Below are 21,682 nucleotides of genomic sequence, written 5' to 3'. Positions count from 1 at the left end.
TGGGGCCATCTTGGCCAACCATGGGGCCATCTTGGCCAGCCATGGGTCTATCTTGGCTGGCCATGGGGCCATTGGGTCAGCCATGGGGCCACCTTGGCCAGCTCTAGGGCCATTAGGCCAGATGTGGGGCCATGTTGACCAGCTGTGGGGCCATGTTGACCAGCCATGGGTCCATCTTGGCCAGCCATGGGTCTATCTTAGCCAACCATGGGGCCATCTTGGCCATCCGTGGGGCCATCTTGGCCAGCCATGGGTCTATCTTAGCCAACCATGGGGCCATCTTGGCCATCCGTGGGGCCATCTTGGCCAACCATGGGTCTATCTTGGCCAGCCATGGGTCTATCTTGGCCGGCCATGGCTCTATCTTGGCCGACCATGGGGCCATCTTGGCCAACCATGGGTCTATCTTGGCCGACCATGGGGCCATCTTGGCCAACCATGGGTCTATCTTGGCCGACCATGGGGCCATCTTGGCCGGCCATGGGTCTATCTTGGCCAGCCATGGGTCTATCTTGGCCAGCCATGGGTCTATCTTGGCCGACCATGGGGCCATCTTGGCCAGCCAGGCAAACAGAACTGGGATATTCCTGTGGGAATCCAGGATGCTCCCAGGCTGCTCCTCCCCAGTATGCTGAGAAAATAAAACCTCAATCGGATCCAGCCGGATTTGGGGGAAAAGCTCGTTTCGCCCCGCTCGGATTGGGGTCGCATCGAGCGGAATTCCGCACGTCCCACGGTCCCGGCTCCGGGATGATGCCTGGAAAAGCTCGGGAAGGCAGCTCTTCCCACCTGGATGGACAATCGGGAGCTGAGGTGTGGCACTTTTGGCTCGGAAAAACCTTGGAAAACCTCGTGCCAGGAATGCTCCGGGGTGGAAATGTGTCCCTGCGGGATGAGGCGCCAGCGGGAAGGACACGGGAATGTTGTCCCGGGAGCAGCTGCTGCTCTGACCCCTTTGGATACCTCAGAAAAACGCCCGGGGTGGATTTGGAGCTTCAGATTCCTTCATTTCCAAGAGCAGGACCTGATTTCTTTCCCTGAAAAATCAGGGTTTGCACGTGGAAGAGCGGGATTAGGGAGCCCAGGAAAACTGCAGCTCCAAATCCAGCATTTTCGGGTGGATGCAGGACATGGGGTCGGGGATAATTCCACCAGAAAAGTTGGGAATGCAGTGGGGAGGAGTTCCCAAGGCCAGGTCCTCGTTCCCGGGGGTTTTGGTGGTCCCCTCGTTGTCCCTCTCAGAGTTGGGAAAGACATTCCGGTGACATCCTGGAGCCACCATCCCCTCAGCCGGAAAATCCGACCCCACTGATTTTCCCTAAAGCGAACAGGGATAAGACATCCCAGGGAAGGGAAATTCGGGAAATTCCCCCTTCCCAATCCTGCCACCCCCTCCAGCATTCCCACATCCCAATCCCTGCGTCATTCCCGCCCTCCGGAATGGAGACCGGCCCCTCCTGGCACATCCGCGTCGCGGTCGGGATTTCTCCGTGCTGGATGATTTATTGAAGGATATCATTGATATCCTTCTATCCATCAAAAAAAAAAGGCATTTAAAATTCCCTGAGCCTGGAAAACCATGGGGATATCGGGATATCGGGATATTTGTTGCCACCTTCTCACTCGGCGTTTATGAGGAGTACGGATTTATTGAAATATATATTTATATTTATATATAGATCTTTTCCAGCCCCTTTCCCAGGGATTTTTTCCCCCTCCCCCAAACCCTTCCCAAACCCGGATCCGGGTTCAGTTTTTGTTGGGAATTCTCTGCCTGGCCGGGACGTAGGGCAGCAGCGTCTGCGTGCTCTTGTCGGCAACGGTCTGGGTGCTGCTGTTCCTGGTGGCCCTGCGGATCGGGATCGCGCCCGGCTTCCTCGGGGGCTGCTCCCGAGGCCCCTTCCCGGCGGGATCGTCGGGATCATCGGGAACGTCGGGAACGTCGGCGTCGCCGTCGTCGTCGTCGCAGCACAGGGCGTGGTAGAGCACCTTGTCGCTGAAGCGGACGCGCTCCCGCGTCCCCGCCGGCCGCTGCTGCGCCGGGATTTTGGGAACGGCGGCACTCCCGAAGCATTCCTCGCTGGAGGAATCCGGGGTCCCCCCGCCCCCGCGGGGACCGTTGGCCACGGGGACCGCCCCGTTCATCAGCCGGGCCGGCGGCAGCCGCGGCGGCTCCAGGCAATCGCCGGGGTCCGAGGGCGTGGAGGCGTCCAGGAAGGAGCAGAATTCCCAGCTGTCCGAGAGGACGTCGGAGGCGGCGAAGTCCAGCGGGCCCAGCTCGAGGCTGGCGCCGCCCCGGTCGCTGCTGGACGTGCTGCTGGCCGTGGCCGGAGTCCAAGCGTCCGGCTCCAGGTCCAGAGCGAAGTCCGACGTCAGGCGGTCAATCTGGGACACAACCTGCGGAGAGAGATGGATACGGGGATGGATGGATGGATGGATGGATGATGGATGGATGGATGGATGGATGGATGGATGGATGGATGGATGATGGATGGATGATGGATGATGGATGGATGGATGATGGATGGATGGATGGATGATGGATGGATGGATGATGGATGATGGATGGGTGATGGATGATGGATGGATGGATGGATGGATGATGGATGGATGGATGGATGGATGATGGATGATGGATGGATGGATGGATGGATAGATGGATGATGGATGATGGATGGATGATGGATGGATGGATGGATGATGGATGGATGGATGGATCCATGGATGATGGATGGATGGATGGATGATGGATGGATGATGGATGATGGATGGATGGATGGATGATGGATGATGGATGGATGATGGATGATGGATGGATGGATGGATGGATGATGGATGATGGATGGATGATGGATGGATGGATGGATGATGGATGGATGGATGGATCCATGGATGATGGATGGATGGATGGATGATGCATGGATGATGGATGATGGATGGATGGATGGATGATGGATGGATGATGGATGGATGATGGATGGATGGATGATGGATGATGGATGGATGATGGATGGATGGATGGATGGATGGATGGATGGATGGATGGATGGATGATGGATGATGGATGATGGATGGATGGTCCCAACACCTCCCCTTGGATTTCTGCATTGTTGCCCCACCCCAGCACTTCCAGATAAAATGGGAACCTTCCATCCCTCCAGCTTTGGCTTTGAAGCTTGTTTGGAATATCCCCAGGGAAGCCTGGAAATCAGAAAAACTCGTTTTTCCCCTTCCCGATCCCTTTTCCTTTTATTTTTTCCTCTTTTTTGGGAAAGAAAGAGCTGAACTTGAGGAAGAGAGTAAAAAAAGGGATTTTCTGGCCTCTCCATTTTTGGGACAAGGAAGAATTGGGAAGAAGGCTGGGAATCTTTGGGAATATCCCGTTACCAAATGGTTCTGCTGGAATATCTCCTCTGTTTCCCATGGGAATTTCAGCCCTGGGACAGGGCCAACATGTCCCTGTCACCTGAGGCCCCTTCCCAGCCTCACCGAAGGGACCGGGATGGAGCAGGAACAGCCAGAAGTGCATCTCAATCCCAATTCCAAACCCAATCCCAATCACAGTCCCAAACCCAATCACAATCACAATCACAGTCCCAATCACAATCCCAATCACAATTCCAAGACCAATCCCAATCACAATCACAATCACAATCACAATTCCAAACCCAATCCCAATCCCAATCCCAATCACAATCACAGTCCCAATCACAATCACAATCCCAATCACAATTCCAAACCCAATCCCAATTACAGTCCCAATCCCAATCCCAATCCCAATCCCAATCCCAATCACAATCCCAATCACAATTTCAAACCCAATCCCAATCCCAATCACAATCACAATCACAGTCCCAATCACAATCACAAGGACAAGCACAATCACAATCCTAAATCTGGCCACATCTCAGGACTGGTGTCACTTGTGCCTGTCCCCAACTCAATGCCAATGCCAATCCCAATCCCATCCCCATCCTGGGATTGGTGTCCCCATCCCAATTCCGTCCCTATCTTGGGATTGGTGTTCCCATCCCAATCCTGTCTCCATCCCAATCCCGTCCCTATTTTGGGATTGGTGTCCCCATCCCAATTCCGTCCCTATCTTGGGATTGGTGTTCCCATCCCAATCCTGTCCCCAATCCCAATCCCGTCCCCATCCTGGGATTGGTGTCACTTGTGGCTCTCCCCATCCTGGGATTAGTGTCACTCCAGGCTATTTTTAGGATCATTCCCTATTTTAAACCGGGGGTTAAATCCCTCGGTGACACCCGGCTCCCGCGGGGGATTAACACGGAAAGAAGGATTTGGGATTTACTCCCCCCCTTTCCCTCCCTCACGGAGTCTGGCGGAGCTTTTCCAGCTTGGAGGGGGAAAAAATCCCCCCAATTTCCTGGGAACATCCCCAGGGATTCATCCCAAACCTCATCATGTGTTTATAGGGGAAAAAATTCCCCAAATTTCCTGGGAACATCCCCAGGGATTCATCCCAAACCTCATCGTGTATTTATATGGGAAAAAATCCCCCCAATTTCCTGGGAACATCCCCAGGGATTCATCCTGAACCCCCTCTTCACTTGTAGGGAAAAATTCCCAGGAAACTGGGAAGGATTCATCCCCACAAGCAGGGGAGGGGGTTTGGGATGAGGGAATTTGGGAGGAATTGTCCCCTCCAAGCCCATGAGGGTGTTTGGGATAAATCCCTGGGGACATTCCCAGGGAATTGGGGGGGGATTTGTCCCCTCCAAACAGGGGACAAAGTTTGGGATGAGTCCCTGGTGTCAGCCAGGAGCTTCCCAATAAAATCCCGGCTGTTCCCACCCAGCTCGGGCAGATGTGGGACAGCTGGAGCCCCATCCTTGTTTTTATGGGATTTTGGGAATTTTGGCTGCAAGCCAAGCTGGAGGCTCCTGCTGGGGGTTGGGATTGGCGGCTCCAGATCCTGGATTTTGGGCTGGGATCAGAGGGGTGGGATCTGATGGAATCAGAGTGTTGGGATGTCGTGATCCTAAGGGTTGGGATCTGATGGGACCAAAGGATGGGATCCGATGGGATCAAGGGTTTGAGATCCGATGGGATCAAAGGATGGGATCTGACGGGATCAAAGGATGGGATCTGGTGGGATCAAAGGATAGGATCTGATAGGATCAAAGGATGGGATCTGGTGGGATCAAAGGATGGGATCCAATGGGATCAAAGTTTGGGATCCAATGGGATCAAAGGATGGGATCTGATGGGATCAAGGGTTTGGGTTCCAATGGGATCAAAGTTTGGGATCTAGTGGGATCAAAGGATGGGATCCAATGGGACCAAACTTTGGAATCTGGTGGGATCAAAGGATGGGATCCAATGGGATCAAAGTTTGGGATCTGAAGGGGTCAAAGGGCTGGGATCCAACGGGATCAAAGGGGTGGGATCTGACAGGCCGTCCATCCCCACAGGGGTTTGGGAAGAGGATTGGGAAGTGGATCTGAGCCCAGGATAGAGAGATCCAGGCCTGGACCCCACCAAAACTGCTCCCAAAATCCCACAAACCCAGCTCCCAAATCCCACAAAACAATTCCCAAAATCCCCAAAACCCACTCCCAAAATCCCCAAACCCACTCTCAAAATCTCCCAAACCAATTCCCTAAATCCCCCAAACCCACTCCCAAAATCTCCCAAACCAATTCCCAAAGTCCTCAATACCCAGCTCCCAAAATTCCTCAAAATCCCCCCAAAATCCCGCTCCTAAATAATTCCCAACCCTCTCCCAAAGCTGCTTTTTTTGGGGTGACAACCCCTGGATGTTCCTGGTTAATCCCCTATTGATCCCAGCATTATTTGGGAATTTATTCCCATCGGGATCGCCGGCAGGATTTTTCCAGGGAAAAGGCTGTGAGGGAACCCCATTGATCCCATTGCAGAAATTCCAGACGGGATGGGCCCTTCCCATGGGAATTTTTGGGGTGGTTTGAACGGAGATTTGGGGATTTTTCCATCCATGGATTTTAATCACGGTTTTCCCCGGCACAGAACGGCCGGGAATGATTCCGGACACAAAGGGATGGGAAGGAAGGAAGGAGAAAAACCAGGAAAACCAGGATGTCACAAGGTCAGGACACTTTGGTGGCCCTGAGGGGACCCAAATCCATGATCCCACCTCAGCTCAGAGTCACCAGCCAGGGACATCCCAAAGATTCCATGGGGACACCCCAGTGTCACAATTCCAGGATTTTTGGTGGTCCTGAGGGGACCCCAGTCCATGATCCCACCTTGGCTCGGAGCCACCAGCCAGGGACATCCCAAAAATTCCATGAGGACACCCCAATGTCACAAGTCCAGGACACTTTGGTGGCCCTGAGCAGAGATGGACACTGGGATGGACATTCCCCAATCCTCCATGGGGACACCCCAGTGTCACAATTCCAGGATTTTTGGTGGCCCTAAGGGAACCTCAATCCATGATCCCACCTGGGCTCAAAGCCACCAGCCCAGGGATTCCCAAATTTCCTTCTCTCTTTTGGAAATCCACCTCAAGGATTCCCAAATTTCCTCTTTTTTGGAAATCCAGCCCAGGGACTCCTGAATTTCCTTCTCTCTCTTGGAAATCCACCTCAAGGACTCCCAAATTTCCTCTTTTTTGGAAATCCACCTCAGGGATTCCCAAATTCCCTCCTCTCTTTTGCAGATCCACATCAAGGATTCCCAAATTTCCTCTTTTTTGGAAATCCACTTCAGGAACGCCCAAATTTTCTCCTCTCTTTTGGAAATCCACCACAGGGATGTCCAAATTTCCTCCTCTTTTTTTGGAAATCCACCTCAAGGACTCCCAAATTTCCTCTTTTTTGGAAATCCACCTCAGGGATTCCCAAATTTCCGCCTCTCTTTTGGAAATCCAGCCCAGGGACACCCAAATTTCCTCCTCTCTTTGTGGAAAACCACCTCAAGGATGCCCGAATTCCCTCTTTTTTTTGAAATCCACTTCAGGAACACCCAAATTTCCTCCTCTTTTTTGGAAATCCAGCCCAGGGACACCCAAATTTTCTCCTCTCTTTTGGAAATCTATCTCAAGGATTCCCAAATTTCCTTCTCTTTTTTGGAAATCCATGTCAGAGACTCCAGTATTTTCTCCTCTCTTTTGGAAGTCCAGCCCAAGGATGCCCAAATTTCCTCTTTTTTTTGAAATCCACCTCAGGGGACTCCCAAATTTCCTCCCCTTCTTTGCAAATCCACTTCTGGAACTCCCAAATTTCCTCCCCTTCTCTGCAAATCCACCTCTGGAAATCCCAAATTTCCTCCCCTTTTTTGCAAATCCACTTCTGGAACTCCCAAATTTCCTCCCCTTTTTTACAAATCCACCTCTGGAACTCCCAAATTTCCTCCCCTTTTTTGCAAACCCACCTCTGGAACTCCCAAATTTCCTCCCCTTTTTTACAAATCCACTTCTGGAACTCCCAAATTTCCTCCCCTTTTTTACAAATCCACTTCTGGAACTCCCAAATTTCCTCCCCTTTTTTACAAACCCACCTCAGGGGACTCCCAAATTTCCTCCCCTTTTTTACAAATCCACCTCTGGAACTCCCAAATTTCCTCCCCTTTTTTACAAATCCACTTCTGGAACTCCCAAATTTCCTCCCCTTTTTTACAAATCCACCTCTGGAACTCCCAAATTTCCTCCCCTTTTTTACAAATCCACTTCTGGAACTCCCAAATTTCCTCCCCTTTTTTACAAATCCACCTCTGGAACTCCCAAATTTCCTCCCCTTTTTTACAAATCCACTTCTGGAACTCCCAAATTTCCTCCCCTTTTTTACAAATCCACCTCAGGGACTCCCAAATTTCCTCCCCTTTTTTACAAATCCACTTCTGGAACTCCCAAATTTCCTCCCCTTCTTTGCAAATCCACTTCTGGAAATCCCAAATTTCCTCCCCTTTTTTACAAATCCACCTCAGGAACTCCCAAATTTCCTCCCCTTTTTTACAAATCCACCTCTGGAAATCCCAAATTTCCTCCCCTTTTTTACAAATCCACCTCAGGGACTCCCAAATTTCCTCCCCTTCTTTGCAAATCCACTTCTGGAAATCCCAAATTTCCTCCCCTTTTTTACAAATCCACCTCAGGGACTCCCAAATTTCCTCCCCTTTTTTACAAATCCACCTCAGGGACTCCCAAATTTCCTCCCCTTTTTTACAAATCCACCTCTGGAACTCCCAAATTTCCTCCCCTTTTTTACAAACCCACCTCTGGAACTCCCAAATTTCCTCCCCTTTTTTACAAATCCACCTCAGGGACATCCCAAATTTCCTCCCCTTTTTTACAAATCCACTTCTGGAACTCCCAAATTTCCTCCCCTTTTTTACAAATCCACCTCAGGAACTCCCAAATTTCCTCCCCTTTTTTACAAATCCACTTCTGGAACTCCCAAATTTCCTCCCCTTCTTTGCCACCCCACCTCAGGGCAAATCCCCCCGTGGCTCTGCCACATCCCGAACCGCGAAGGAACCGACCCGAGCAATCAAGCCCGTCCCTTTGGGGCGTCCCCCGGCCCCCGCGGCTATTTCCGCACCTCCCGGAGCTCCTTGGCCACCTCCTTGAGCTCCCGCAGGATGCCCTCGAGCTGCCCGATCACCATCCTCATGCGGCCGCGGATGCGCTCCCGCTCTGCCTCGCCCCGCCCGGGCGCGGTGCCGGTGCCGGTGCCGGTGGCGGTGGCGGTGCTGGCGGTGCCGCGGGCGGCTCGCTCCGTGCGCTGCGCATCCCGGCGGCTCCGCGAGTCCATCGTGCCCTAAGCGGCCGGGCCGGTGTCGGCGCCGCTGCTCATCCTCCCCGCCCGGCCCGGCCCGGCCAGCTCTCACCATCTTAACGCCGCCGCGGCTGCACCATGCGGGGACGCTCCGGCCCTGCGGTGACACCGCCGGTGGTGGCGGCGGCAGGAGGAGGAGGAGGAGGAGAGGAGAGGATGGGGTTTGTTCGGAAGCGGAATTCCAGCGCGTGTCGCCGAGGAGGAGGAGGGGTGGCGGGTCCGGTGTCCGGCTGTCCTCCTGCGGGGACAGAGGGACAAGGGACGGGAAGGTTCTTGGGGAGGGTTGCGGTCGCTTCTGCCCGCAAATTGTGGGGGGTAGGATGGGGGTCGGGAATGTCGCTGGGAATGTCACCCCCCCTTCCCCGCCCCACGTGGGCTCCCGCTGTCCCCTCCCCAGGCTGAGCTTGGCAGGGTGGGACCGCCGGGGGATGGACAGACAGAGGGACAGGGGGACACGGACAGGGACACCCACAGGGACAGGGGGACACGGACAGGGACACCCACAGGGACAGGGGGACACGGACAGGGACACCCACAGGGACAGGGGGACACGGACAGGGACACCCACAGGGACAGGGGGACACGGACAGGGACACCCAGAGGGACAGGGGGACACGGACAGGGACACCCACAGGGACAGGGGGACACGGACAGGGACACCCACAGGGACACAGGGATATGGACAGACAGAGGGACAAGGGGACACGGATAGGGACACCCAGAGGGACACAGGGATATGGACAGGGACAGACAGAGGGACAGGGGGACACGGACAGGGACACCCACAGGGACAGGGGGACATGGACAGGGACACCCACAGGGACAGGGGGACACGGACAGGGACACCCACAGGGACACAGGGATATGGACAGGGACACCCACAGGGACAGGGGGACACGGACTGGGACAGGGACACCCAGAGGGACACCCAGAGTAACAGGGGGACAGACAGGGGGACAGAGGGACAGCCAGGGGGACACAGGGACACGGACAGGGACACCCAGAGGGACTGGGGGACACCCAGAGGGACAGGGGGCCGCGGACAGGGACACCCCGGGGACAGGGGACGCTCTGCACTCACCGGCGCGCTCCGGCCGCTCCCGGGCTCCGCTCCGAGCTCTTCCCGCTCCTGTTTTCCCCCGGCTCCTTCCCTCGCTTCCTCCTCCTCCTCCTCCTCCTCCTCCTCCTCCTCCTCCTCCTCTTCCTCGCCGCCGGCTCCCGCCTCCCTCAGGGCTTTTCCGCGGGGACCGGGGCCGCTCTGCTCCGCTCGCTGTGGCGGGGGGGACACGTTACCGGCGGGGACAGCCCGGCGGGGACAGCCCGGCGCGGGGTGGCAGCGGCCCCGGGGCTCCTCCCGCTGCCATCCCCCCACCCCGGCGCGCTCCGGTGCCGGCCCCGCCCCGGCCGCGGCGTGGGGAGAAGGCGCCGTGCCCCCGAGTGCCCCCTCGGGAACCGGGAACGGCGCGGGAGGAGCGGGGCGGGGCGGGGGGAGCCGGCGCGGGGGTGCGCACGGGGAGGGGGATCGGTAGGGCCGCGTTTCCCTCGCCGGTACCGGCATCCCCCAGCCCCGGTACCGGCATCTCTCAGCCCCGGTACCGGCATCCCTCAGCCCCGGTACCGGCATCCTCCAGCCCCGGTACCGGTATCCCCCAGCCCCGGTACCGGTATCCCCCATCCCCGGTACCGGCATCCCCCAGCCCCGGTACCGGCATCCCTCAGCCCCGGTACCGGCATCCTCCAGCCCCGGTACCGGCATCTCTCAGCCCCGGTACCGGTACATCCCCGGTACATCCCCCATCCCCGGTACCGGCAATCCCCAGCCCCGGTACCGGTACATCCCCGGTACATCCCCCAGCCCCGGTACCGGCAATCCCCAGCCCTGGTCCCCGCGTCCTCCGGGGCTCCGGGGATGGAGGGTGCCGGTATCCGCAGCTTCCAACCCCGCTCTCCGAATCTCTCAGCCCCGGCTCCCGAATTCTCAATTCCCGGTACCCGAATCCTCCATTCCCCGGTCCTGAATCCTCCATCCTCGAATCCTCCGTCCCCGGTTTCCTGCATCCTCCAGCCCAGGTTCCCGAATTTTCAATTCCCGGTTCCCGAATCCTCCATCCTCGGTTCCCGCATCCTCCATCCCCGGTTCCTCCATCCCCGGTTCCCACATCCTCCATCCCCGGTTCCTCCATCCCCGGTTCCCACATCCTCCATCCCCGGTTCCTCCATCCCCTATTCCTGAATCCTCCATCCCGGTTCCTTCATTCCCGATTCCCGCTCTCTGCGTCCTCCATCCCCGCCGCTCTCATCCTCCATGCCCGAATCCCGCATCCCCACTCCCAAATTCCCGAATCCCCTCTCCCCGTGTCCCCTCTCCGGGACCCCCGCACGCACCGGCGGCGCTGCGGGCTCAGGGCCGGGCTCTCGCCGGGCGCCGGGCGGGCGGAGCGGGCCCCGGGCAGGGCCATGAGCGGCGGAGGGCCCGGCCCGGCCCCGCTCCGGCCGCAGCCTCCCCGCGCTCCGCCCGGCCCCGCGCCGGCGCTGCTGTGTCACCGGAGGGGCCGGGCCTGCGCCGGGAAACGGGAATTAAAGGCACCGGCAGCGGGAACGGAGCGGGATGGAGCGGGGATGGAGCGGGATGGAGCGGGATGGAGCGGGGATGGAGCGGGGATGGAGAGGGGATGGAGCGGGGAGGGAGCGGGGATGGAGCGGGGATGGAGCGGGGATGGAGCCGGGATGGAGCGGGATGGAGCAGGGATGGAGCGGGGATGGAGAGGGGATGGAGAGGGGATGGAGCGGGGATGGAGAGGGGATGGAGAGGGGATGGAGAGGGGATGGAGAGGGGATGGAGAGGGGATGGAGAGGGGATGGAGCGGGGATGGAGCCAGGATGGAGCGGGGATGGAGCGGGGATGGAGAGGGGATGGAGAGGGGAGGGAGCGGGGATGGAGAGGGGATGGAGCGGGGATGGAGAGGGGATGGAGAGGGGATGGAGAGGGGATGGAGAGGGGATGGAGAGGGGAGGGAGCGGGGATGGAGAGGGGAGGGAGCGGGGATGGAGAGGGGATGGAGCGGGGATGGAGAGGGGATGGAGAGGGGAGGGAGCGGGGATGGAGCCGGGAATGGAGAGGGGATGGAGCGGGATGGAGCCGGGATGGAGCGGGGATGGAGAGAGGATGGAGAGGGGATGGAGCGGGGATGGAGCGGGATGGAGCCGGGATGGAGAGAGGATGGAGAGGGGATGGAGAGGGGAGGGAGCGGGGATGGAGCCGGGATGGAGAGGGGATGGAGAGGGGATGGAGAGGGGATGGATCCGGGATGGAGCGGGGATGGAGCGGGATGGAGCCGGGATGGAGAGGGGATGGAGAGGGGAGGGAGCGGGGATGGAGCGGGATGGAGCCGGGATGGAGAGGGGATGGAGCGGGGAGGGAGCGGGGATGGAGCGGGATGGAGCCGGGATGGAGAGGGGATGGAGCGGTATGGACCCCGGGATGGAGCAGGGATGGAGCGGTATGGACCCCGGGATGGAGCAGGGATGGAGCGGGAATAGGATTTTGGGAAACTGAGGCAGCCCTGGGGATATTCACTTGGGAGGAGTCTCTCTCTTCCAATTTTCCCCCCTCCTCCAAAGATGCTCCCCCTGCCTCCACTCCACGGGGATTTGGGGATGATTTTTATGGGATGTGGAAAAGTCCAAGCATCCACCTGCAGATCCAGAGCACAATCCAACCTCTGACCTGCAGGGAGAGAGAGATGGACATGGGGATGGATGGATGGATGGATGGATGGATGGATGGATGGATGGATGGATGGATGATGGATGGATGGATGGATGGATGGATGGATGGATGGATGGATGGATGATGGATGGATGATGGATGGATGGATGGATGGATGATGGATGGATGGATGGATGGATGGATGATGGATGATGGATGGATGGATGGATGATGGATGGATGGATGATGGATGATGGATGGATGGATGGATGGATGATGGATGGATGGATGGATGGATGGATGGATGGATGGATGGATGATGGATGGATGATGGATGGATGGATGGATGGATGGATGATGGATGGATGGATGGATGATGGATGATGGATGGATGGATGGATGGATGATGGATGATGGATGGATGATGGATGGATGGATGGATGGATGGATGATGGATGGATGGATGGATGATGGATGATGGATGATGGATGGATGGATGGATGGATGATGGATGATGGATGATGGATGGATGGATGGATGATGGATGATGGATGGATGGATGGATGGATGGATGGATGGATGGATGGATGGATGATGGATGGATGATGGATGATGGATGGATGATGGATGGATGGATGGATGGATGGATGGATGGATGATGGATGGATGATGGATGGATGGATGGATGATGGATGGATGATGGATGATGGATGGATGATGGATGGATGGATGGATGGATGGATGGATGGATGATGGATGGATGATGGATGGATGGATGGATGATGGATGGATGATGGATGATGGATGATGGATGGATGGATGGATGATGGATGATGGATGGATGATGGATGGATGATGGATGGATGGATGGATGATGGATGATGGATGGATGATGGATGGATGGATGATGGATGGATGGATGGATGGATGGATGATGGATGGATGGATGGATGGATGGATGGATGGATGATGGATGATGGATGGATGGATGGATGGATGGATGATGGATGGATGGATGGATGGATGGATGATGGATGATGGATGGATGGATGGATGGATGGATGATGGATGGATGATGGATGGATGATGGATGGATGGATGGATGGATGATGGATGATGGATGGATGGATGGATGATGGATGGATGGATGATGGATGATGGATGGATGGATGGATGGATGGATGATGGATGGATGGATGGATGGATGGATGATGGATGATGGATGGATGGATGGATGGATGGATGATGGATGGATGATGGATGGATGGATGGATGATGGATGGATGGATAGATGGATGATGGATGATGGATGGATGGATGGATGATGGATGGATGGATGATGGATGGATGGATGATGGATGGATGGATGATGGATGGATGGATGATGGATAGATGGATAGATGGATGGATGGATGGATGGATGGATGATGGATGGATGGATGATGGATGATGGATGGATGGATGGATGGATGATGGATGGATGGATGATGGATGGATGGATGGATGGATGATGGATGGATGATGGATGATGGATGGATGGATGGATGGATGATGGATGGATGGATGATGGATGATGGATGGATGATGGATGATGGATGGATGGATGGATGGATGGATGATGGATGGATGATGGATGATGGATGATGGATGGATTCTTGATCCTCCAGAATTCAGGATTTAGAGGCTTTTGGGTGGAGCTCCAAAAAATCCCATCCTGGAGTCTTTTCCCGCCAAAATTCCCAATGTTGGGGGGAGAATTCCACTGATTCATTCCTGTTCCCTGTGGGGGGAAGTGATGGGAATTCCTGCGGGATTGGGATCTTCTGGAGCCCCTGGAGAATGGGATTTGTTTGATGTTGGATTTAGGGATTTGTACCTTTGGGGTTTGGGTTTGGGGATTTCGGGTTTTGGAGATTTGGCATTAAAAATTTGGAATTTTTGGTTTGGCGTTGGAGATTTGAGATTTCAGATTGGGGATTTGAAGACTTTGGGATTGGGGATGAAGGATTTGGGATTTGTAGATTTGGGATTTGCAATTTGGGGATTGGGGATTTGGGATTTGGAGTTTTGGGTTTGAGAATGGGGATTTCAGATTGGGTATTTGACGTTGGGAATTGGGGATTTGGGGACTGGAGATTTAGGATTTCCGATTTGGGATTGGGGATTTGGGGTTTAGGGGTTTGGGATTGGGGATTTGGGAATCCTTCGCACCCCCTGGATCCGGGAATTTCTCCTGCCTCGATGTTGGAACGGGATCCTTCCGGAGCCCCAGAACCTTCTGGAACATGGGAGATTCCCGCCGGGAATGCCGGGACGGAGGCGATTCCCCAGTTCCGGCCGGGATTTTGGGATTCCCCGGCCTCGCTCTCCCGAGGAATCCCGATCCCAAAATTTCCCGGGTTTTCCCGGGATTGGCCGCTCCAGCGCGGGCTGCGTGCGCCCCCTGGCGGCGCTGACACCGGGATTTGGGATCTGGGATTTGGGGGTTTGGAGGTTTGGAATTTGGAGATTTGGGGATTGGAGATTTTGGAATATGAGATTTGGGGGTTTGGGGATTTGGATTTTGGAGGTTGGGATTTGGGAATTGGGGATTTGGGATTTGGGATTTGTGGGTTTGGAGTTTGGGGATTTGGGGATTTGGAGTTTGGGAATTGGGGAATTGGGGATTTGGGATTTGGGGGTTTGGAGTTTGGGGATTTGGGGATTTGGGATTTGGGGATTGGGGTTTGGGATTTGGGGGTTTGGAGTTTGGGGATTTGGGGATTGGGGTTTGGGATTTGGGGATTGGAGATTTGGGGGTTTGGGGGTTTGGGGATTTAGAGTTTGGGGATTTGGGGATTTGGGATTTGGGGATTGGGGTTTGGGATTTGGATTTGGGGATTGGGGATTTGGGATTTGGGGGTTGGGATTGGGGATTTGGGGGTTTGGGGATTTAGAGTTTGGAGATTTGGGGATTTGGGAATCAGGATTTGGGGATTGGGATTTGGGAATGGGGATTTGACAATTGGGTATTTGGGATATGGGATTTTGGGTTTGGGGATTTGGGAATTTTCCCGGATTTCCGTCCTGCCCTGCTTCATCAACTCCAGCATTCCCAAGAGGGGAAAACCCGGGAATTCTTGGGGGATCCAGAGGGATTTGGGATCCCACCGGCCATGGGGTTTGGAATTTGGGGATTCCGTCTTCGAATTCCATTTTTTATTCAACATTCCCCCCCCCCCCCAAAAAAAAAGGGGGGGGGGAACTCCAGCCAAATTCCCGATGAATTCCAGGCGTTCTCCGCCATAATTCGGGATTTACTATCCAGAGGGAAAATCCCAAATGGCCCCAAAGAGGCAAAAGCTGGGAGAAAATCCCATTTATTGGGCAGGGTTTTCCTTTGGGAATGGGCTTTTCCCGGAAAAATCGGGAAGTGGTGGGAATTGGGCAGGAAAAGGAATCCCTGAAGGATTCCAAAAGCGGGAAAATGGGAAATTCCACTTTTTTTTTTTTTTATCCCCACTGGATGCAATTCGCGCCTTCTCCCGGAGGGCAGGATCCGCTCTGGAGGCGCTTCCCGGGACCGAATCCGGAGGAATTCCACCCAAAATTCACTCCGGGAGTCAGGCCGGGGTTAAAAAAATTAGGGGAAAGTGAAAATTCCAAGTTTGTTTTTTTTTCCCGCCTGGATGCACTTCCGGAGTGGGGGAATCCGCTGGGCGAGTGAAGCCTTGGAGCGAATCCCGCGGAACTGCAGCAGAATTCCTGCCGGAGGAGGAGGAGGGAGAGGGAGGAAGGCTTGGAAAAGGGGGAGAAGGAAAAAGGGGAGGAGGAGGAGGAGGAGGAGGAGGAGGAGGAGGAGGAAGGCTTGGAAAAGGAGAAGGAGGAGGAGGAGGAGGAGGAGGAGGGAGAGGGAGGAAGATTTGGAATAGGGGGAGAAGGAGAAGGAGGGACAGGAGGAGGAAAAAGAGGAGGAGGAGGAGGCGGGGTCGGAGGAGGAGGAGAAGGGAGGAAGGCTTGGAAAAGGAGGAGAAGGAGGAGAAGGAGAAGGAGGAGGAGGAGAAGGAAAAAAAGGAGGAGGAGAAGGAAAAGGAGGAGGAGGAAAGGAGGAGGAAGAGGAGGGAGGAAGGCTTGGAAAAGGAGGAGAAGGGAAAAGAGGAGAAAGAAGCGGAGAAGGAGGAAAAGGAGGAGGAAAAAAAGGAAAAAGGAGGAGGAGGAAAAGGAGGAGGAGGAGGAGGAGGAAAAGGAGGCGGCGGAGGCGCTGCCGGCCCCGCGCTCCGAGCGGGACGGGCCCGAGCGGCGCTCGGCGGTGCCACCAGCGGTGCCACCAGCGGTGCCACCAGCGGTGCCACCGGACGGGGACCGCCGGCGGCGATGGCGGCGGGGCTGTGGCGGCGCGGGGCGCTCTGGGCCGCGCTGCTGCTGCTGGCGGCGGCGCAGGAGCCGTGGCGGCAGCTGATCCAGTGGGAGAACAACGGGCGGCTCTACAGCCTCCTCAACAGCGGCGCCGAGTTCGTGCCCGCCGGGCAGGAGCGGCCCGCGGGCAGCCGCCTGTGGCTGGCGGGGACCGCGGGGACAGCGGGGACAGCGGGGACCGCGGGGACGGGCGGCAGCGTCCGCCGCCAGGCGCCCGCCTCGGGGACAGTGCGGGGACAAGCGCGACATCCCTTCGGGTTCGGCCAGGTGCCGCCCAACTGGCGGGACGGGCCGCTGGGCGACGGCGCGGGGGGACAGCGGCGACAGGCGGGGCGCGGCCGGCAGGCGGGCGCGACAGCCCCGGGGGTGGCCGTGTCGTCGTTCGCCTTCGCCTCGGCCGGACAGCCGCCCTTTGTCGCCGCGGGGGTGGCGGGGCAGCCGCCCTTTGTCGCCGCGGGGGTGGCACCGCAAGCGGAGCGCCCCGACGGTGTGCCCGCGTCGCGGAGCGCGGTGGCGGCGGGGACAGGGATGGGGACAGGGATGGGGACACCTGTAGGGACAGGGATGGGGACACCTCTGGGGACAGAAATGGGGACAGGAATAGGGACAGGGATAAGGACAGGGATGGGGACACCTGTAGGGACAAGGATGGGGACACCTATGGGGACAGAAATGGGGACAAGAATAGGGACACCTATAGGGACAGGGATGGGGGCACCTGTAGGGACAGGGATGGGAACACCTATGGGGACAGAAATGGGGACAGGGATAAGGACAGGGATGGGGACAGAAATGGGGACAAGAATAGGGACACCTATGGGGACAGGGATGGGGGCACCTTTGGGGTCAGAAATGGGGACAAGGATGGGGACACCGCTGGGGACAGGGCCCGGGCTGGCATTCCCGCTCCAGCCCCGCGCGCTTCCCGAGGATTTCGGGGAGGAGCCGCATCCCTACGGAGCCGCGGGAGTGCCGCTGGACCGCCGCTACTCCCACAGCCTGTACCACGACGCCGACGCCGATCCCGGGCTGGGATCCATGGAAAATCTGGGATTCGGGGCACAATTCCCACCCCAGGAGGCGCAGCCGCCGTTCCGGGCGCCCGAATCTTTTGGGGTGGCTCACCCCGAGCCCTTCGCTCCCGAAATTCCACAGGCGGTGCCCGACAGCCAAGCCCGGCTCAGCGTGGGCAGCGTCTACCGGCCCAGCTTTGGGGCGCGAGGTGAGTTTGGGGTTTCCTTGGCACGGGCGGAATTCCCGGGATTCGCCACAGGGGGTTTGGGAATGGTGGGAATGGAAGAGCAGGGCCTGGGACTGGGATGGGGCTGGGTCGTGTCCCAGGGCATCCCAGAATTTTGGGATGGGGTTGTGTTGTGGTCCGGGGCATCCCAAATTTGTGGGATGAGGCCGGGCTGCGCCCAAGGTCATTCCTGGGGTCTGTCCCGGGTAATCCCGAATTTTGGGATGAGGCTGTGCCATCATTTTGGGATGGGGCTGTGCCATTTCCCAGGTCATCCCAAATTTTGGGATGGGGCTGTGCCATTTCCCAGGTCATCCCATAATTTTGGGATGGGGCTGTGCCATTTCTCCGGTAATCCCAAATTTTGGGATGGGGCTGTGCCATTTCCCCGGTAATCCCAAATTTTGGGATGGGGCTGTGCCATTTCCCAGGTAATCCTGAATTTTGGGATGGGGCTGTGCCGTGGTTTGGGATCACATCAGGGCTGGATCCTGGTTATCCATGGGATATTTGGGATGGGACAGGGCTGGATCCCAGTTATTCCGTCCAGGACATGCTCGATTCATGGATTTTTGGGAAGTACGGATGGATCTGTGCTCCAGACACTCCGGGGTCACTCTGGGGTCACTCCGGGGTCACTCCGGGGTCACTCCGGGGTCACTCCGGGGTCATTCCCTCCCCATCCCGATGCAATCCTGTGGATTTGGGCTGAGCTTTCCAAGAGTTTTCGAGCCCTCGGGAGCCGTTCCCAGCCCGTCCCTCGGGAATCCCATCCCAGCCTGCGGCCGTGCCCTGCCCAGCCCCATCCCAGATTTCTGGGAAAAGCCATCCCGGAGGATTTGGGGTTTTGGGAAGGGCCCTGCCCTGCCCAGCCAGGGAGGGAACGCTGCGGGAAAAACTCGGGAATGGGGATTTTTGGGATCGCAGGAGAACCTAGGAATGGGGCATGGGGGGTGAAGGATTGGAGGAATTTGGGGACACCTTCAGGGAATGCTGGAATTCCGGAGGATCCAGGAGGACACCCGAGGACAGCTGCCCCGGCGATGACCCGGCAAAGATTCCGGCCAAATTCCCTGGGAAAGATTCCGGCCAAATTCCCCTTTGGCAGCGTCCGTGTCCTTCCAGGATCCCGCGAGGTGCCGGTGGCTCCGCCAGGGAATTCGGGACACCCAAATTCCCGGAGCTTCCCGTTTTTCCTGGAGAAATTTCCCGGGAATCCAGCCGATCCCGTGAAATTCCGGGTCACTCGCCGTGTTTTGGGAATGTTGTCACCTCTCTGTCACCTCCCGGGGATCCTAATTGGAGCAAACGATGGCCGGCGCCAGATCCGGCGTTAATTGTTAATTATTAATTATTAACGATTAATCCCGCGGCCAAAGCTCCTCGGGAGCCTCCTAATCCCGGCCGGATCCGCCAGGAATGTTCGGCATTCCCGGCCCCCGGCCGGGTTAATGAAGGAAGGAATCCGATCCCGCTGTTTTAGCGGGAATTAGCGGGGCTTCTGTGGGAATGGGGCCTGGGGAAATCTGGGAAGAGGCGCCGGGAAAATTCCAGGCCTGATCCAGAGGCGGGAGGGGCGGGAGCAGCTCCAGGGGGTGGGGAAGGGAAGGGGGCTCCAGACCCCAAAAGTTTTCCCTCCCCAGATCCCAATCCCGATCCCATCTCCAGGGGGTTTCTTCATCCTGATCCCATCTCCAAAAGCTTCCTGATCCCAATCCCAACCCCGATCCCATCTCCAGGGGTTTCCCAACTCCAGTCCTTACCCTGATCCCACTTCCTGGGGATCCTCATCCCAATCCTGACCCCGATCCCATCTCCAGGGGATCCTCACCCCGATCCCAACCCAGATCCCATCTCTGGGCATTCCTGATCCCAGTCCTGACCCCGATCCCATCTCTGGGGGTTCCTGATCCCGATCCCAACCCAGATCCCATCTCTGGGGGTTCCTCATCCCAATCCTGACCCCGATCCCATCTCCAGGGGTTCCTCATTCCTACCCCCACCTGGATCCCATCTCCGTGGGCTTCCTGATCTCTGATCCCATCTCCAGAGATTTCTTCATCCTGATCCCAACCCCGATCCCATCTCCAGGGGTTCCTCATCCCAATGTCGACCCTGATCCCATCCTCAGTGGATCCCAACCCCGATCCCATCTCCAGGGGTTCCCTCATCCCGATCCCAATCCCATCTCCAAATCTTCCTGGCCCCCATCCCTGCCCAGATCCCACTTCCAGGGGTTCCCCACCCCAGTCCTGACCCCAATCCCATCTCCAGGGGTTCCTGATCCCGATCCCAGCCCTGATCCCGTCACCAGTGGATCCCAACCCCGATCCCATTTCCCGGAGGGATTTCCCCCCTGGTCCCATGGATTGGGTCCCCCAGGCTTGGTTTTGGAAGGAAAGTGGGATTTGGGAATTCCATGGGGCACTGGGAATTTGGGTCCCACCAAGCGGGAGTTTGGTGTCAGCCCCGGAAGGGCCAGGAGGTGTTGGAATTCCCGGGAAAATCTCCCTTTGGTGGGGTAGGATTTGGGATTGGGGTGGTTTTGGGGGCTGGGAATCCTGGGATTCCGTGGGCATGGGGTGGGATTGGGATTGGGATTGGGATGTTGGGATGGGATTGATAGGATTGGGATGGGATGGAATTGGAATTGATGGGATTTGGATTATGAATGGATTTGGGATTGGGATTGGGATTGTGAACAGAATTGGAATTAGGACTGGGAACGGGATTGGGATGGGATTGATGGGATAGGATTGGGATTGTGAATGGAATTGGAATTAGGATTGGGATTGGATTGATGGGATGGGATTGGCATTGTGAATGGAATTGGAATTAGGATTGGGAATGGGATTGGGATTGGATTGATGGGATAGGATTGGGATTGTGAATGGAATTGGAATTAGGATTGGGAACGGGATTGGGATGGGATTGATGGGATAGGATTGGGATTGTGAATGGAATTGGAATTAGGATTGGGAATGGGATTGGGATTGGATTGATGGGATAGGATTGGGATTGTGAATGGAATTGGAATTAGGATTGGGAACGGGACTGGGATGGGATTGATGGGATAGGATTGGGATTGTGAATGGAATTGGAATTAGGATTGGGATGGGATTGATGGGATGGGATTGACATTGTGAATGGAATTGGAATTAGGATTGGGAATGGGATTGGGATTGGATTGACGGGATGGGAAGCCAGAATTCCCCCGGTATCTCCGGGTCTCCCCATTCCTGTTCCCGCTGCTCCCGGCCTCTCCCGCTTTTCCATGGGATTCTCCCAGTGGGCTTTTCCCGCTGATCCCGTACACCTGCACAAACAGGGCCGGTGATCCCGATTTTCCCCGGGAACAGACGGAAATCTCCTCTGGCAGCTCCCGGGGCGGCCGCGGGGCCGGGCGGGAAAACCAAAACCCTTTTCCCACTGGGATTGTCCCGATCCGGGGCCGGTTTTCCCTGGATTTTTGGGAAGCCTCAGCAAAACCCCCCGGAATCTGGGGTGGGACTGGGACAATCCCGATATCCCGTGAATTCCAGAGGTTTGACCCCA

General features: G+C 56.7%; 2 protein-coding genes across 6 annotated transcripts in view; one reads left to right on the top strand and one right to left on the bottom strand.

Moving 5' to 3' along the window:
• Positions 1-1,629: 1,629 nt before the first annotated feature.
• Positions 1,630-11,326, bottom strand: INSYN1 (inhibitory synaptic factor 1). Its single transcript, XM_085588552.1, has 4 exons — positions 11,169-11,326; positions 9,865-10,053; positions 8,547-9,021; positions 1,630-2,397 (listed from the first exon to the last, which is right to left on the bottom strand). Exons 3-4 carry the CDS (start codon positions 8,757-8,759, stop codon positions 1,750-1,752), a joined length of 861 nt encoding a protein of 286 aa, XP_085444678.1. The 5' UTR covers positions 8,760-9,021; positions 9,865-10,053; positions 11,169-11,326; the 3' UTR covers positions 1,630-1,749.
• Positions 11,327-16,759: 5,433 nt separating this feature from the next.
• Positions 16,760-21,682, top strand: part of LOXL1 (lysyl oxidase like 1) — a 14,473-nt gene continuing 9,550 nt past the window's right edge. For 2 of the 5 annotated variants that reach the window (XM_085588548.1, XM_085588550.1), the window contains exon 1: positions 16,763-18,109. In XM_085588548.1, the coding sequence (XP_085444674.1) occupies positions 16,846-18,109 (1,264 nt within the window). In that variant the 5' untranslated portion in view covers positions 16,763-16,845. Of the gene's footprint in view, positions 18,110-21,682 lie in introns of all 5 variants that reach the window. The other 3 variants (XM_085588549.1, XM_085588547.1, XM_077785802.2) reach the window with 3 other exon arrangements.

Source organism: Lonchura striata, chromosome 10 (genome assembly GCF_050655825.1).
Source record: "Lonchura striata isolate lonStrDom1 chromosome 10, ASM5065582v1, whole genome shotgun sequence".
Classification (NCBI taxonomy): domain Eukaryota; kingdom Metazoa; phylum Chordata; class Aves; order Passeriformes; family Estrildidae; genus Lonchura; species Lonchura striata.
This window is presented reverse-complemented; position numbering and strand designations above follow the sequence as displayed.